At 39.7% G+C, this 18,404-nt stretch overlaps 1 protein-coding gene across 2 annotated transcripts in view; it reads left to right on the plus strand.

Moving 5' to 3' along the window:
- cdc42l (cell division cycle 42, like) overlaps positions 1 to 15,564 on the plus strand; it is a 30,735-nt gene extending 15,171 nt beyond the window's left edge. For both annotated transcript variants that reach the window (XM_057833830.1, XM_057833831.1), the window contains 5 exons: positions 7,325 to 7,429; positions 7,508 to 7,580; positions 7,669 to 7,778; positions 14,319 to 14,516; positions 14,636 to 15,564. In XM_057833830.1, coding sequence (XP_057689813.1) covers positions 7,325 to 7,429; positions 7,508 to 7,580; positions 7,669 to 7,778; positions 14,319 to 14,516; positions 14,636 to 14,725 — 576 coding nt within the window. In that variant the 3' untranslated portion in view covers positions 14,726 to 15,564. The remainder of the gene's footprint in view (positions 1 to 7,324; positions 7,430 to 7,507; positions 7,581 to 7,668; positions 7,779 to 14,318; positions 14,517 to 14,635) is intronic.
- The last annotated feature ends 2,840 nt before the right edge of the window (positions 15,565 to 18,404 follow it).

Below are 18,404 nucleotides of genomic sequence, written 5' to 3' on the forward strand. Positions count from 1 at the left end.
TGGGCTTTACACTTATTGATGACACTGTGCACGGTAGACACAGGAACATTGGAGATAGACTTGTAGCCTTGAGAATACCCATGCTTCCTCACAATTTTGCATCTCAAGTCCTCAGACAGTTCTTTACTCTTCTTTCTTTTCTCCATGCTCAGTGTGATACACACAAGGACACAGGACGGAGGTTGAGTCAACTTTAATCCATTTTAACTGGCTGCAGGTGTGATTTTAGTCATTGCCACCACCTGCTATGTGCCACAGGTTAGTAACAGGTGTTGTTAATCACACAAATTAGAGAAGCATCACATGATTTTTCAAATGGTGCCAATACTTTTGTCTGGCCCATTTTTGGAGTTTTGTGTAAAATGATAATTATTTATCACCCCCCCCCCCCCCCCCATTCTCTTTTGTGTTTTTTCGTTGCAAGCAAAATAAATGAAGATATTACTACCAAAGTATTTGTAATTGCTGGGAGAAATTGAGCATGATCTGACAGAATTGCAGGGGAGCCAATACTTTGGGCTAGCAGTGTATAGACTTCAAATAGCAAGCAACAGGACAGCAGCAACTCTTACACAATCTTCCTTCCTGTTTTGCCCTCATTTTAACACTTCATGCATGATTTCTTTTGAAAACAACACAAATTCGTGTGTTATGACACCAATTAGCACATTTGGGAGAAAACTATGTGAATTATTGCTAAAATAATCGCATTTAGTTGCCTGTTTAAATGTTTTTACTAGAGATATGCCCCATCCGTTCGGGTCTTAGCACGTAATTTTATGATGATCGGAATTGGATAAAAATGGTTTGTTTTAGTATTAACTCATTGAATACCATGTCCAGTCCAATTTGACAAGCACGATCACTGCCAAACTCCAATCAAATTGGATTGGACGTCTATCCCCATTAAACATGATCGATTAATTTCAGCCTTCCCAGTTGAATTGGGTCTGATGTTCATAACTGTCAATGGCAGTGAATGATTTAAGGGCTACAAACAACAAAATGATCCACATTTATAAGGATAGTACAAAAATGCATATACTGTGCTACATCTACTTACAAAATAAATTGGTTCTGGAACTACCGTAATTTTTGCACTCTAAGGCGCACCTGACTATAAGTCACCTCCCACAAAATTTTGTACGAAAATGGCATTTGTTCATAGAACCGCACTGGACTGTAAGCCACACCTGTCCTCAGTGTATTATGGGATATTATCACAAAGGATATTAACCGGTAGGCCTGAACGATATTGGAAAAAACTATTGCTGCGATTTTTTGGGGGTTTGTGATAGATTGCGATATTATATTGCGATATTAAAAAAAATGTATATATATTTTTTTCAAGACATTTTCACAAGACTTAAATAGCTGTTTGGAAAGACTTTAGATGACTCACCATCACCACAGTGTACAGTCATCCTTTGTTTTTCGCGGTTAATGGGGACCAGGACCCGCCGCGATAAGTGAAAAACCGCGAAGTAGCGCACCCCCCTCCCATTTTTTTTTGGGGTGTGTTTTTTGTGCCCAATGTATTTATTCAGATTTAGCATTGGAAAGAGATACATAAAAGACATGTTTTTTTCTCACTTTTCCCCCCAAAGTGATTTAAAAAATGTATATAAATAAATGGTTTTTAAGCACTTCAAATGTCATACAGGCATGAAAATCTCTCACCTTTCGGCGAAATTCGCCGTTTTGAAGTCAAAAAGGGCGACCTATGTGAATTGCGTAGATCCGAGGAGAAATTCTTTTTGGGAGGGGGGGGTCGGGTCGGGTCGGGAGGTTTTATTAAATTATTATTATTATTATCATCATGTGATTAACTTAGTACGTAAACTGATCGGTTCTTTAAAAAAATGACACGGACAGTCAGCAAATCCTTCTAGATCAGTGGTCTCAAACCGGTCCTCAAAGGGCCGCAGGGGGTACTGGATTTCATTCCAACCAAACGAGACAAATACCTTTTCACCAATCTGGTTTCTTACAAGTGTAATCAGTTGATTGCAATCAGGTGCTGCTTATGTTAGTAGAAACCTCATTGGTTGAACTGTTTGTGCTGGATCTGTTGGAACAAAAACCAGGACCCACTGCGGCCCTTTGTGGAGTCGGTTTGAGACCGCTGTTCTAGATGCTTCGCTGACGAGAACCAATCATCGGCCCAAGCTGCGGGCCATTATTCCAAACGCGCGCACTCCTTACGTGAAACAAGGAGTGCTCGGCGAGCCTTTGGTTGAATTGAAAAGCTGCGAAAACAAAAAAGCAGGCCTTACCCACACCGGGCAGACCAGAGCGCAGCATACACACTTGCCTGTATTTGCCAGCAGATTGAATTTGGTGAGTAATGGTTTCAATCGTTTTCACATTTTGCGATATAAAAAAGTTAATGCCATTCGTTGCAGCTTGCGTTGAACACTGCCAGAGCTAGCGAAATCTCCCATGAAAAAAAATAGCTCCCGTTAAATTGGCGTCAAGCTTGTGTATTTAGCGGTAATATAAACGAAGAAACACACTGTTGAGTCAAATTAAGCGGCATTCTCTCGGATTGAGGGGTCGCCTCGCATCGCTTCGCTCCCGTCGTCCGCCTTAGACGCGTTATTTTCGGCTGGGACTTGAGCTGACGGCCGGTGTCGGGACAACACCGGCCCGACGAGTGGTGGGAATGACTCTTGCTTCTTACAGCTTTTCAGAAATACAGGGATCCCTCGTTTTTCGCGGTTAATGGGGACCAGAACCCGCCGCAATAAGTGAAAACCGCGAAGTAGCGCCCCCCCCCCCCCCCCCCCATTTTTTGGGTGTGTGTTCAATGTATTTATTCAGATTTTACATTGGAAAAAAGATAAATATATATAAGACATGTTTTTTCACTTTTTTCACCAAAGTATCATTTATAAATGGTTTTCAAGCACTTCAAAATGTAAGAATTATGATAAGTTTTAAACATGTTACTGCCCCACCGAATTATTTTTAAACAAGAATAAAGTAGTAAGAAAATGCTTGGCTTTATTAAATGCTTCATACTGAGTCTACTCAAACCCTCTCAGGCTTTGTTACACGGTGATTGACACATGTGCCAAGTTTTTCTTTTTATATATATTTTTTGTTTGAAGCAACTTATTTGATTGAATAATAAAAACACAAATGTCCTAGCCAAAATGTGGCCCAAACGCAAAACAACATTACTTCAATGGAAAATTTGTTTCAATCAAGAAAAATAGTTTTCAAATGCTTTTTTTGTCTCAAATTTATTTTGCAATCAAAAACTTTTTTTTTTAAATTGAAGTGACTTTTGGTATTAAAAGTATAACTGTATTTTGATTGAAGCAACTTTGTTTTTGATAGAAGTAACTTTGTTTTTTGATTGAATAATAAAAACACAAATCTACCTCCATCGTTATTGAGAGAGAAAGAAATTAAGAAAGCTTTAAAACTAAAAGCCACCGGGGAGTCTGTTTTTTTTGTTTTTTAAAATATTTATATTTCATTACATAGACATGCGTCGTAGGGAAGGGAGATTGAGGGACAAAAAAAGGAGTTAGATGAGGCTGCTAAAGGCAGTGGATACCTCATCAGCTGGGTGAATAGCAGACCTGGTAAGAACAAGTTTGCAAGGATAGTCGGGTATTAAATACAATTATAAACACAATTACAATGTTATTTTTCTATAAGATTTTTATGTCATTGCTTTATTAATCATTAGGTGCTAGAGTTGTTAAGTATGGATAATAATGAAATAATAGTTTTAAGAAAACTGTGCTGTTGGTGGCTCAGTGACCATCTGATGTGGTTTGTTCTCAGATGAACAAGTTGAGGAAGGAAGTTTTGATGCAGAGGTTGAAGGAAGAAAAGAGGCAGACTGACTGAGTCACAGCCAGAAAGTGTTGATGACAGTTTTGATTTCTATTCACTGTTGCCCCCTCCCAATTAAAGTATGTCACAGTCGCAGCCAATTATTATCTAAAGCTGGTTAAAATTGAAGTTATGTTGTTTTAAGGTGTATTAAATACTTGCTCATGTGCCCCTTTTGATCTACGAGCACCCGCCCCTCCACCGGTCTCTGCATGGCCCTGCTGAAACACAGTGTGGGTCGACAGAGCTCAATATTTTGTTGGGGTGTACAGTGTACTGGAACATATTTCCTCCACACCCTTCTCACCTTTTTAACCCCTGACCCATTTTCATGCCTGTCATAATTATGATAAGTTTTAAACATAACTGTCCAACCAAATCATTTTTGAACAAGAATAAAGTACTGTAGCAGATAAATGCTTGGCTTTATTAAATGCTTCTGTTTATTTACTTTAGCTGTGATCGTTGAAGTGACATGTAGAAATTTCAAACTCCTCATGATCACTTCTGGCATTTAAATGTCTCCAACGTCCCCACAGTACACACATTCATTCCAGCGCGGCTTCCTTGCAACTGTTTAACAAGTTAAACGATGATTGACAGATGCCCGTGTGAAGTCTGCTTCTTTGGCCAGATCAAAGCCATCGTTGTGCCGCAGTGACGGAGAGGATCAAAAGGCTGGGAGAGGAGGGTAGGAGGCTGTGCACAGACCAGAAAGTGAGGCGTATGTGGATCAAAAAAAAAGAAAAACTATCGCACGTGCTTGCGATGGGACTACCGCGCACACGCACATCACGATGGCGATGTTTAAACGATATATCGTTCAGGCTTATTAACCGGTAACACTTTATTTGACAGCAGCATCATACGACTGGCATTAGACCAAATGAACCACCATGAAGCTTTGAACCAATTGGCTGCGAAGCTTCATTTGGCCATTACTGCTCCTTTGGGGGAGAGAGTGAACCTATGCGGGCACCTGCTGACAACTTGTTGTGCGACATGCCTCCTAGCATGCATTGCAGTGCTACAGATGTAAATGACGATTAAAATTCATGTTCTCTGCTAAATATTTCTTCAGTTATTGTTCCAGTTTTTCATTAATTGCTAGTTATGGTATTTGGTAACACATATGACAGTGGTGCCATAAGACTGTAATAATTATGACATGACACTGTCATGAGCGTTAATGAATGCCTATAACAGATGTCATTTAGTGTTATCCGGCAAATTAGCTCACTTTTGAATGGATGTAAAAGATCCAAGCTGGACATGAATGGAATTAGTGACATAATTTGCCGGATGACATGTAATGACATCTGTCTTAAGCATTCAGTAATGCCCATGATAGTGTCTTTTGATAATTATGACAGTCTTATGACGCTGCTGTCAAATAAAGTGTTACCTATTAGCCCAAATAAATCAACAAATAAACCGCAGGATTCAAAATGAAGGAAAAAAGTAGCGGCTTGTCTGAAAATTACAGTAGTTTCCTACCTTAAATTCTGTTAGTGGAGACCTATTTACCATGTCAATGCGCTAATCCGTTCCAAGCCCCCCAAAATTCAGACATAAATCGTTAATAATGCATCAAAACACGTAACAAATACATGTTGCAATTAGGTTATTGCACAATAAACATAAAATGCATAATGCATAATGTAAAAAACCAAGAATAGAGTAAAGAATAAAAGTTAATACATTCATGTAAAGCTTTCGGAATACGAGAGACGAATGAAGAGGATGCTGGGATATGCACATGCACGTACAGTAGAGGTCCCGCTTAGCCAATTCAATGCGAGGAATGCTAGGCGATCGCAAAGGGCAGAGCAGCTATAAGTATGTAACGTTCATTCAAGTCTGGGAGTTGCGCGTACCAGTCATACTGTATTTTTGCCTTTTCGTATCCTGAAATTTCCTTCCTGACGAGCCAATATTTTCCCGTTGAGACGTGTCTTAACCGGAAAATTCTGTATGTAGAGACGTCCGTAAGTAGAAGTACCACTGTACACATTTCGTTTTAAACGGTCTTCTTTACATGACTTAAACTTTCCAAACAAAAAGGAAAAAATAGCTCAGTTTATCACGTGGAATGACCAAGTTTGTTTATTTAAAACGAAATATTCAAACATAATTTGTTTGCGAATTCATGTTTTGATGCACAACTGATTTGCTTTGTTGAAACCACTGCTGTACTAATTACAATATGGTAATACTTATATGGCTGTAATGTTTGGCTAGATTTACTCAAATTTAGGGAAAAAAAGACATTTGGCCGTGTCCCCCATTTTTAATACATTTCCAAGGTATTAAATATGGACTATTGGTTGGCAGATCCTCAAAATCAGTTGACTCGGACTCGCATGGAAAAATATGTGATCGTGACATCTAGTTCTTACACTGCAAATAAACCAGTGTGGTATTTTATATCTATAAAAAACTTTATGATTGGAAATCTTCCTGTTTGAAAAATACCATAGCAGAAGAACTTGATGCTGATAAGAGATGGCCATGCCATAATGTAAGATTGTATCTGTGGGAACTTGTCAGATAATTTTATTAACTCATTCAAAATGGATTGGACAAAATATTTTTTGAGAACGATTATCCAAAAAGGTACCAAAAATAACTCAAATAAACCTTACAAAAATGAATCAAAAAACCAAGTAAACATAAAATGCTGTTTTCTATTAATATCATTTCAAGAAGCCAATGACTTAAATTCATTTGCAGGTCAAAAAAATATCCCCACTGCACTTGAACAATGTTTTATTTAGACATAATGTTCTATTGGCTTAAGCTTAGGTAGCCACTACTAACAGTCATGTTTGCCCAACTTCCCATCATGCATTTGGGCGGAGAAAAGACAATATTTTCCTTAACACGCTTCATTGAACACAACACAGAACATATTTTATACCATTTAAAGTCACTACTGACAGTCATGGTTGCCCAACTTCCCATCATGCATTTGGGCGAAGCAGGAGACGATCTTTTTCTTAACACGCCTAATTGAACACAACGCAGAGCATACTGAATAGCATTTGCAGCCACCACTGACAGTTATGGTTGCCCAACTTCCCATCATGCATTTGGGCGGAGCAGGAAACGTTTTTTCTTAATGTAAAATTACTATGACTTGTCCTCAAATCATCTTTTAAGAACTACAAGTCTTTCCATCTGTGGATCCCTTTAACAGAAAGAATGTTAATAATGTTAATGCCATCTTGTGCATTTATTGTTATAATAAGCAAATACAGTACTTATGTACATTATGTTGAATGTTTATGTCCGTCTTGTCTTATCTTTCCATTCCAACAATAATTTACAGAAAAATATGGCATATTTTAGAGATGCTTTGAATTGTGATTAATTACAAATAATTAATTTTTAAGCTGTGATTAACTCGATTAAAAATTTTAATCGTTTGACAGCCCTAGTTTTATTGTGTTTTTGTTTTTTGTCATTTTAGATGCAGACTATAAAATGTGTAGTTGTTGGGGATGGTGCAGTGGGAAAAACCTGCTTACTCATCTCCTACACAACCAACAAATTCCCCTCAGAATATGTGCCTACGGTAAACTTAATCTCATCTAAAATCTGTTTTCTATATTGCTTGAGAGGAACTGACTACTAAATTGAATTTTTTTCAAAGGTTTTTGACAACTATGCAGTGACGGTGATGATCGGGGGGGAGCCTTACACACTAGGCCTTTTTGACACTGCAGGTAAGGAATTTTAAGAGAAATTGGAATTTGTTTGTCTCGCTGACAAGACTAGAAAACAAAAACACAATTGTGTTTTTTGCGTGGTCAGGTCAGGAGGATTACGACAGGCTGCGTCCTCTCAGCTACCCACAGACAGACGTGTTCCTTGTGTGCTTCTCTGTCGTCTCCCCGTCATCATTTGAAAATGTCAAGGAGAAGGTTGGTTTTGTCCACATGTTCATCAGAAAACGGTGAAAATCTGATGCTAAGAGACCATATAAGGCCTAATGTTTTTTCTGATTTGCGTCAGGTTTTTTAATTGATTTAGTGAGGCGTTCCTGCATACATGTCTAAATATGCAACATATTTAAAAAGTAGGTTAGCGCGAATGACTAAAATTACAATTTCGGTTTACGTCCAGAACACATATTTTTTTTACCGAAATAAAGGAACAGAAACTGAGTGTGATGACAAACGTGGAGGTGGCCAGACAAAGGTTGTAGTAGCTTTGCACGTAAGGGTTGAAGTCTGTGCTTAAAATTCAAACATCAACTTGAATTAGCATTTTAGCTTCACTTCGGTGCATAGTGTAAACAAGGCTAGGTTCATACTGCAGGTCGTAATGGACAAATCAGATTTTTCTTTATATCCGTTTTTTGGGCGCTCCCGTTCAGACTGCCTTTTTCCACTGAGCCCGTAAATGTGTCGCAGTCCGACATGCCTTGAGAAAACTAACCTGCATGCGCAGAACCATGACAACAAATAACACATGCTGGCTCTGTCAGTCTAAGGCGATCATATTTTGATTTCCAAAAATAGGACACAAATAACTGATTTAAATAATCCCTGTTTAGTCTAATATTCAAAGTTAAATTGCTTGATAGAAAGCACACACATACGGTAAGTTTGCCCCGATTCTCGGCCATGTAACCAGTATTGAAATGCAGTACTGCTCATTTGGCGCACAGAAAGAAAACTGAGCATTCACATGCTTACCCCCCCCCCTCCCCGCCAATTCATTTTTTTAATGACTTGTCAAGCCCGCTTCTTTTAGTCAAAGCTAGGCGCTAACGCTAATGTACAGTGGGGAGAACAAGTATTTGATACACTGCCAATGGGAAAACCCATTGGCAGTGTATCAAATACTTCTTCTCCCCACTGTACAGCTCCATCGCTGCCATCCTCCGTGCCTTTCGCTCTTTGTTGACGTAATTGCAGCATGAATTCTGATTTGGGAGACTTGACAGTTCAGACCGTAGCCACATTCTGGAAAAATGTGGCCCAGATCAGATTTTAACCACAATCGAAAGTAGGAGTGTGACAAAATATCGAAATGGTGATATATTGTGATACTTTGTGGTACTTTGTTATCGATATGCTCCTGTCAAGAATCGAGATATCGTTTTAAAAAGATGTCAATTTGAAAAAAAATAAGGCTGCCATTGACGGTGCTCGACGCCCAATCCATTTAGACTGGGAACGTTCGTTCATTCAAAACCAGAGCATTCACAGTCATTTGGTCTGATTTTCGTGGCATTTACAGGTCACTTGCTTCTCATTTTAGGGCATTTACAGGTCATTTCCTGTTGAGTTTGAGTCACTGCCTATTTATTTGGGGGATTCCCAGGTCAATTCCTGTTCTGTAATGCAACATAAACAGTGAGTGACACATAAAATACCCCAAAATCAACAGGAAGTAACTGAAAATCAACAGGTAAATGACTTAAAATGGCCCAAAATTACTCATTGCCTGGCATTGGCTGCCACTGGCGGCCATAGACGTTCAATCCGTTTGAAGTGGGACCTTCCCACTTCAAATGGATTAGACGCTTGCTAGTGATAAACTCATTCCAATTCACAGCAGAAGCTTGTTTTTCTGTTTATTAGTTCTTTGTAGAATATCCTAGAATGATTTCCTGACCAATGTATCAAAAATCGTTGTATCGCTATATCGTCAGATCATTGTTATCGTGAGCTTTGTATCGCGTATCGTATCGTGAGGTACCAAGAGGTTCCCACTCCTAATCGAGAGTGACCTCGATCAGATTTAAAATGGTCCACTTTTATGCGACCTGTTAATGGCTCACTCGAGTCTGAAAAACAAGAAAAAATTGGATTCACGCATTAAGACCTGCGGTATGAATCCAGCCCAACTTGTAGCCCCTGTAACGACTGGTAATAAATAACACTGCATTCTACGTGGGACGTCTTCCCCATTTTAACTCCATTAAGTCACAAAAGTAACCTTTACACAATATTTATTTTTAACTTCCTGTTCATTGCACTTCATTTTATTTCTCTAAAATTGTGTGTTTATAAAGTGTAAAGCGTGTGTATATGTACACACAGTCCCGCCCTCTACAATTGCCATTTGACACTCGTTTATTTTTTGGCATAGCATCCACAATCTCTGCAGAAATATATTGAAATATAACCCATTCATATAAACGATGTTTTAACTGGAGGTCCAAGTATTTTGAAAAAGGAAACAGATTTTGTTCCCCACTTTATTTTTTCCCTGTTAGATATTTCTCATTATGTACTTGAACATTGAACGAACAAATTTGGAAAAAAGTGCATAAAATGATCCAGCTAAGGAATTATTAAAAACAAAACCAAGTTCAAATAAACTACGAATGCCGGACTCACTCCCTAATCGTCGCATCAACTCAGACCTGATACTACATTTGAAAAACATGGATGCCCTCTAATGGCTATGTCAGAACCTTTTATTGTTTTAATATAGATGATTTTGGCTAAAAAGTCGAGCAAAAACAAAAATCCCTATCTCAAAAAATTAGCATATCATGAAAAGGTACCGTAAAGAAGCTACTAACCTAATCAGCTGAATCAACAAATTAACTCAAAACCCCTGCGAAAGATACCTGAGGCTTTTAAAAACTCCCAACCTGGTTCATTACTCAAAACCGCAATCATGGGCAAGACTGCTGACCTGACTGCTGCCCAGAAGGCCATCTTTGACACCTTCAAGCAAGAGGCTAAGACACACAAGGCAAGGCAAGGCAAATTTATTTATATAGCACAATTCAACACGAGGCAATTCAAAGTGCTTTACATCACATGAAGATCATAAAAATCACATTTGAATCAATACAACGTAAAAACCAAGACAAAAGATCGCACTTAATCACAGAATAAAAATGAATAAATGTAAATAAAACAAAAATAAAAAATAAAACAAAAACTAATACTCCTAATAATAATTGAAATCAGCAATGGAGATAAGCACAAGAGGAATAGAAAGCAGGTAGATTGAAATATATAGACAGTTATGGATATGCTGTGCTAAACAAAAGCGTTTTTAGCCCTGATTTAAAAGAGCTAACAGTTTGAGCATACTTCAGAGGTTCAGGTAACTTGTTCCAGAGGTGAGGAGCATAATAACTAAATGCTGCCTCACCCTGCTTGGTTCTTGTTCTTGGAACATGCAGAAGACCGGTTCCAGACGACCTTAGGGGTCTGAATGTCTCATAGGAATCTAACAAGTCAAGCATGTATTTTGGTCCAAGGCCATTAAGTGTTTTGTAGACGAGCAGTAGTATTTTATAGTCTATCCTTTGACTCACTGGAAGCCAGTGTAGCGATTTCAAAACCGGTGTAATGTGGTCCAGCTTCCTTGTATTTGTGAGGACTCTGGCTGCAGCATTCTGCACTAGCTGCAGCTTCCTGACTGATTTTTTATCAAGACCTGTAAATATACCGTTGCAATAGTCCAATCTGCTGAAAATGAATGCATGCATAAGTTTTTCCATGTCTTGTTGTGTCAGAAGCCCCTTAATTCTGGTTATATTTTTTAGGTGGTAATAAGCGGATTTAGTGACGGACTTTAGATGGCTATCAAATTTTAGGTCTGAGTCAATAATTACGCCCAGGTTTCTGACTTGATTTGTAGCTGTAAGTGACATTGTGCTAAGTTGGCTGCTTATCTTTGACCTTTCCTTTTTTGGTCCAAAAATGATCACCTCTGTCTTCTCCACATTTAACTGGAGAAAAGTCTGGCACATCCATTCATTGATTTGATGAATGCATTTACTCAGGGAGACTAAGGGACTATAATCATGTGGGGTCACAAAAATGTACAGTTGTGTGTCATCTGCATAGGCGTGATAGGAGACAGAAAGAAAGTTCTGAGCGAATAGGCTGTTACCAGAGTGCTGTATCATGGCACCTCAGTGGGAAGTCTGTGGGAAGGAAAAAGTGTGGCAGGCAGGAAACGCTGCACAACTAGAAGAGGTGACCACACCCTGAGAAAGAATGTGGAGAAGGGCCGATTCCAGACCTTGGGGGACCTGCAGAAACAGTGGACTGAGTCTAGAGTAGAAACATCCACAGCCACCGTGCACAGGCGTGTGCTGGAAATGGGCTACAGGTGCCGCATTCCGCAGGTCAAGCCACGTTTGGCACTTTTGACTCACCTGAAACAGCGGCAGAAGCGCCTGACCTGGGCTACAGAGAAGCAGCACTGGACTGTTGCTCTGTGGTCCAAAGTACTTTTTTCTGATGAAAGCAAATTTGGCATGTCATTGAGAAATCAAGGTGCAAGAGTTTGGAGGAAGACTGGAGAGAAGGAAATGCCAAAATGCCTCAAGTCCAGTGTTAAGTACCCTCAGTCAGTAATGGTCTGGGGTGCCATGTCAGCTGCTGGTGTTGGTCTACCGTGTTTTATCAAGGGCAGGGTCATTGCAGCTAGCTATCAGGAGATTTTGGAGCACTTCACGCTTCCATCTGCTGAAAAGCTTTATGGAGATGAAGATTTCATTTTTCAGCACGACCTGGCACCTGCTCACAGGGCCAAAACCACTGGTAAATGGTTTACAGACCATGGCATTACTGTGCTCATTTGGCCTGCCAACTCTTCTGACCTGAACCCCATAGAGAATCTGTGGGATATTGTGAAGAGGAAGTTGAGAGACACCAGACCCAACACTGTGGATGAACTTAAGGCTGCTATCGAAGCATCCTGGGCCTCCATAACACCTCAGCAGTGCCACAGGCGGATTGCCTCCACGCCACGCTGCATTGAAGCAGTCATTTCTGCAAAAGGATTCCCGACCAAGTATTGAGTGCATAGCTGATATAATTAATTGAAGGTTGATTTTTTTTGTATTAAAAACACTTTTTTTGTATTGGTCGGATGAAACATGCAAATTTCTTGAGATAGGGATTTTTGGTTTTTCTTGATTTATTTTTGCCAAAATCATCAACAAAAGGCTTGAACTACTTCAGTTGTGTGTAATGAATCTAAAATATATGAACGTCTAATGTTTATCAGTACATTACAGAAAATAATGAACTTTATCACAATCTGCTACATGTGATATCTACAGTAGCATTATGTGGGCCCAGTTTGTAGCGGCTGTCCACTGCAGTCAGGTATTAATGTTTTTTTATCTAGCGGCATGAGTTAAACATGTTTACTCTCGGTCCACTCCTTATTGCGTCCCAAAGACCGCGCTGACTGTGTTTTCGTTCCGCTTTACTTGGCATATTTCAATAATTGGAATTTGGATGTTTGTGAATCGTTCTTGAATCTTCCACGGCCGAATCGTGAATATTCTAAGAATCAGAAATTTCGCACACCTCTATTAGCCACGCATTGACAGCAGTCCTAATTAATAGAAACTTAGCCCTCTGCAGGGCTAACATTATTTTAGCAAGGTACAGTAATGCTAATCTTATTTATTAGCACTGTGTTAACTTCATTTGACCTTTTCTAGAGTATTGCTCGGTGGAGGTGCCGCATTGAAGACGTGCTGTAGTGGTATGCAAGCGCTGTCTTAAAGCGACTGCATTGGTGTCCAGCTTGAAATGCTCCCACACTTATGACATTTTCTGCTTTTTCTTGGTGCCTTTCGCTTCGCTTTCCTCGGCGTGTTCGTCATTACCTGGTTGAAATCAAATATATCCGCCGCCTCTGTCTTCTTCTTGTACGCACGTGACATCAGTGCATTGTGCCATAATCCGAGCAAAACGTCATGCTTAGAGCTGGCAAAACTAAACGATTCCTCGTGGCGGGGAAAATTCCTCGATCAATAATTAAAATCGAATTACTCGAATTATTCAAGCAATCTTTTAGGGCTGCAGCAATTAATCGATTAACTCGAGTATTCGATTAGAAAAAAAAAATTGAATTGAATTTTGCTGCTTCGAGTATTCGTTTCATTAAAGTGGTGTTGTAATGGTTTGTTTTGAAAGTGTTTGTATTTAGTTGTATTGATTTAGGTGGATACACTGCCCTCTAGTCTGCCTCATTTCACATGGCTGAATCCAGCTGCTCCCTGTTAAGACCAACATAAGCTTTTGTTTGAGCTAATGTTTTTTCTTTTTTTTTTTTTAATGCATTTGTAATTTATTGGTATATTTAGCTGTTTTTGTGTGCATATGTATTTGAACCATTTGTTAAGAGCATGGTAAAAAAAAAGTTAGCATTTTTATAGCATTTAAGCTCGCAGACTTTTGCAATGTAAGTTAGTCAATTGTTCTATTGTTGTACATAGATCCTTATTATTTTTTTATACCGTTTGAGGCTCAGCTCAGGTATTTTAATATTTTATGTTCCTTATCCGATTACTCGATTATTCGAACGAAGGAGTTCATCAATTAATCAACTACTGAAATAATCGATAGCTGCAGCCCTACAATCATTTCATCTACTAGTGATAAAATAACAGATTTGGAGAGTACCTTGAACAAATGTTATCTTCTACCTCATTTTCCTACGTCATTGTCACCCTACAGTGGGTTCCTGAGATTTCCCACCATTGCCCTCGCACGCCATTCCTGCTAGTTGGCACTCAGGTGGATCTACGGGAGGACAGCAACACCATCGAGAAACTGGCCAAGAATAAACAGCGTCCCCTGTACCCCGAGAGTGCTGAAAAACTGGCGCGGGAGCTCCGAGCTGTCAAATACGTGGAGTGCTCCGCTCTCACACAGGTATGACGCGACACATCCGCACCTAAACGGGGCTATCTAGACAACACGAGCGGAAACTGAATAGGAAACCGTACCGCCACGAGCATGTGACGCCTACTTCCTTCTGTTTTGTCGCCCAGCGTGGCCTCAAGAACGTGTTCGACGAGGCCATCCTGGCCGCCTTGGAGCCCCCCGAGACCAAAACCAAGAGGAAGTGCGTCCTGTTATAGACGAGCAGCAGTCGCAGACCAAACAGAATAAGTAATCGCGCAAGGGGGGTGGGGCGAAATCAAAAACATCAGTGAGTTCAATGGCCAATCGAGACAATGGGGAAGGTACAAAGAGACTTAAAAGGGGAATGTGGTGGTGACTGTGCCTTCAAAAATAAAGAGTTTAAAGGTCAGTAGTGTGCAGTACAGTAAACGCGGGTAGTTCAGCCGTCTCCTTCTCATCGCTGAAAGTGCAGTGTTCTCCACAAATGGGGCAGGAACCCTCCACCTCCCTTTAAAGAGATGTTTATTATTATATAATTGCTTTTGACTCACGTGGCCTCCTGGGGCATCTTCCCCAGTTAGATGGAGTGAAAAAAAAAGACAAAAAAAGTAGTTTTTAGTCAAGGGGCAACTTAATGATAAGTGGTACTCTTATCTTTTTTGACTGATTTGAATGATGGAAGCACAAGAGGTTGAATACACTCCAAACAACGGTAGTGCTCTGCAACTGCTACTTCCTTCCTTCCACTCAGTGATTAGTGTGGAGGCCATTTTCACTTTTTTTTTCCCTACTGCGGGTGACTTAAAAGAATTTCTATTTTATTCTTTCTTTGTGTATATTGCATTGATTTATGTGACTTTATTTTGGGACCTTTCAAGCAGTAATTTGTTTTCAATTTGAAACTTGGTTTTATTTTTTTTTTTGAGTACCAACAGGGCGATTGATACTGCAAAATGAAAATTGAGCTGTAATATTTTGCATAGATCTTAATCTCGAGTGATTGAGATGTTAGCCTTTGCTAGTTAAATTCGTGGGAGTTTGTAATCGCATATTTGTAATAAAATGGTTTAACTGACATGGACTTTTTTTCTCACCTGTTTACTCACGAAATTAAGAAACAGCAGGATACACATACCGATTCGAGCATTTAGTCTCATCCAAGTTGGGACGGGAGGGTCAATTCCTTCATTTTTTGTTCTTGTTTCCGGTCAGACAATGAATATGAAACAAAAGTTCAAAAGTCCAGCTTTTATTTTGTGGTATTTACATCAAGCGTGTTAAGAAAAACACAGGACAGTGTACCTTTTGTTTGAACCCTTCCACTTTTCAAGTGAGTTAAAGTATTTGAACATGTCAGTGATGGGGGTTTTTCTTTGCTCAGGTGTTTCCTTATTTATAGTACTTTTTTGGTTTCGCTTGTGAAAACTGCATTAACTGTTAAAGAGGGGAAATCGATGAGCATTATTGTAAAAACGTTGGATATAGCCAATCAATTCAACAATTTAAATTGAAATGTGCCATATTTTAACTTATTGGCTGCTTGACAGCGCTAGACGTCCAATCTATTTGAAGCGGGTGGCTGACAGCTCATTCGCTGCCACCTTCATGCTTCAAATGGATTGGACATCAACTAGTGATAAACTAATTGGGCGGGGCAGCATCTAGGCTAGAGGTAGAACAAGTTTTATGTTTGAACCCATTGGCTCCCATTGACGACGCTAGACGTTTAATCCATTTGAAGTGGGAGGGCTGACAGTTACTGCAACTTCAATTGGACTAGACATCTAAGGCTACGTCTACACTAGGACGGATAATGGCCTTAAACGTGTAATTAGTTGGACTGTACGGCATATCGGCTACACTAGTATGCCTCTTATCCAAATTAGTTTTTAGACTGATAATGTAGGCGGGTAATGGTACACGCCACCTACGCGCCGCCTAATATGGACTGCTGTCTCCGTACAACATTCGGATACTCAGGAAGGGATGTAATGCCGTCGCTGTTTTTAGTGCGGTATGACGGCATCATAAACAATGGAGGAGGACGGTCACGACGTGGCATTCCTGCTCCTTTTTTTTCCCCACACATTTTTTTTTAACCTTCAAACTATGTCTCAGTAATATGCTTCAATTCAGTGCCCATTTGGGGTCCTCCCATAGCGAATGAGGTGGAGAAGAGCGTTTTTTACAGAGCTCGTCTCTCGAATTGTCTCCGATCAGCCAGCTGCTGGGCTGGCCCCTCCCAACTCAGTGCTGACCAAACATCAGTGCTGTATATAAAAATGCACAGAAGAAAATTAAACCCCGAAAAGTGACCTGCGTGGTACCCCCAGTCAAAGAGGCGCGCGATCCGTTTTTTCCCAGACATTTCTGCCTGTCAAAACTGTTGCCACTTCCAGGATCGCCACCTATATGCTCAAGCAGCCTGGTTGCGGCTTAAAGCCATCTTGCGCCACAACATATGCTTCTATTTGTTATTTTCCAAGTGGTGAGAGCGCAACTGAGCATCGATTGTAACATCCCAAATGATAATGTCAGGCTTCTGTTGTTTTATAAAGATTTATTTCAATCACAGCACGGCGCCTGCTCAAAAGCAGAGCGTGCTCTCCCTTCCAGTCTCGCTCCTGTGTGATGCGTTTAATTGCTATCACGAAAAAAACTGTGATCACATAATAAGTCTAGAAGATGTAGCAATTTCAAAATTTGCTGCAGGCTAGGAATGAGTTTCCGTTCCAGAGGTAAACCGCGCGGGCGATGACTTAACACATGAGGCTTCTCCTTTTTATGCATGCGTAGTTAACGCAAATGCAGGCGTACCTTGCAGAAGCCTGGAGGCCCTTAAACGCACCTTAAAAGTGTGGACAGGTATAAAAATAGTCGGCAAAATACCCTAGGGAAAATGATCCGTCTTAGTGTAGACGTAGCCTAAGGCTGGGTTCATATTGCAGGTCATAATGCACAATTACTAGCTGTCAAACTATTAAAATATTAAATCGAGTTACTTGCAGCTTAAAAATTAATTGTGATTAATCGCAATTCAAACCATCTATAAAATATGGCATATTTTTCTGTAAATTATTGTTGGAATGGAAAGATAAGACACAAGACGGATATAGACATTCAACATACGGTATATAAGTACTGTATTTGTTTATTATAACAATAAATCAACAAGATGGCATTAACATTCTGTGAAAGCGATCCGTGGATAGAAAGACTTGTAGTTCTTAAAAGATAAATGTTAGTACATTTTATATTAAAACCCCTCTAAATGTTTTCATTTTAATAACATTTGTGAAATTTTCAATCAAAAAATAAACTAGTAGCTCGCCATTGTTGATGTCAATAATTACACAATGCTGATGAAGTGCTGAAACCCATAAAATCAATCGCACCCAAGCGCCAGCAGAGGGCGACAAAACAAAAAAAACACAAGTAACAAGTGGACATTACACTGTGCTGTCATTTTAATCTGTTTGAGCCGGGCATGTGCGAATAATGCGTCAAATATTTTAACGTGATTAATTAAAAAAATTAAATACCGCCCGTCAACGCGAGAATTTTGACAGCCCTAACAATTACGATTTTTTTGTCATCTGTTTTTTGGGCGTGCCTGTTCAGACTGCCTTGTCCATTGAGCCTGTTCAAGTATTATGCATGCACACTAATTCGCAGTGCAACACGTGCTGAGCCAACTGATACGCATGCGCAGAAGCATCAAAACATATGATAACACGTGCTGGCTGTGTGTCATTCCAGGGTGATCATATTTTGATTTCCAAAAAGGCGACACAAATAACAGACATTAATAATCCCCGTTTAGTTTTATATTCAAAGTTTATATGTATTGATAGAAAGGATGAAAGCACTTTGCGTCAGTTTGCCCCGATCCGGCCATGTAAGCAAGACTGAAAT

The sequence above is a fragment of the Corythoichthys intestinalis genome, chromosome 4 (assembly GCF_030265065.1).
Source record: "Corythoichthys intestinalis isolate RoL2023-P3 chromosome 4, ASM3026506v1, whole genome shotgun sequence".
Classification (NCBI taxonomy): domain Eukaryota; kingdom Metazoa; phylum Chordata; class Actinopteri; order Syngnathiformes; family Syngnathidae; genus Corythoichthys; species Corythoichthys intestinalis.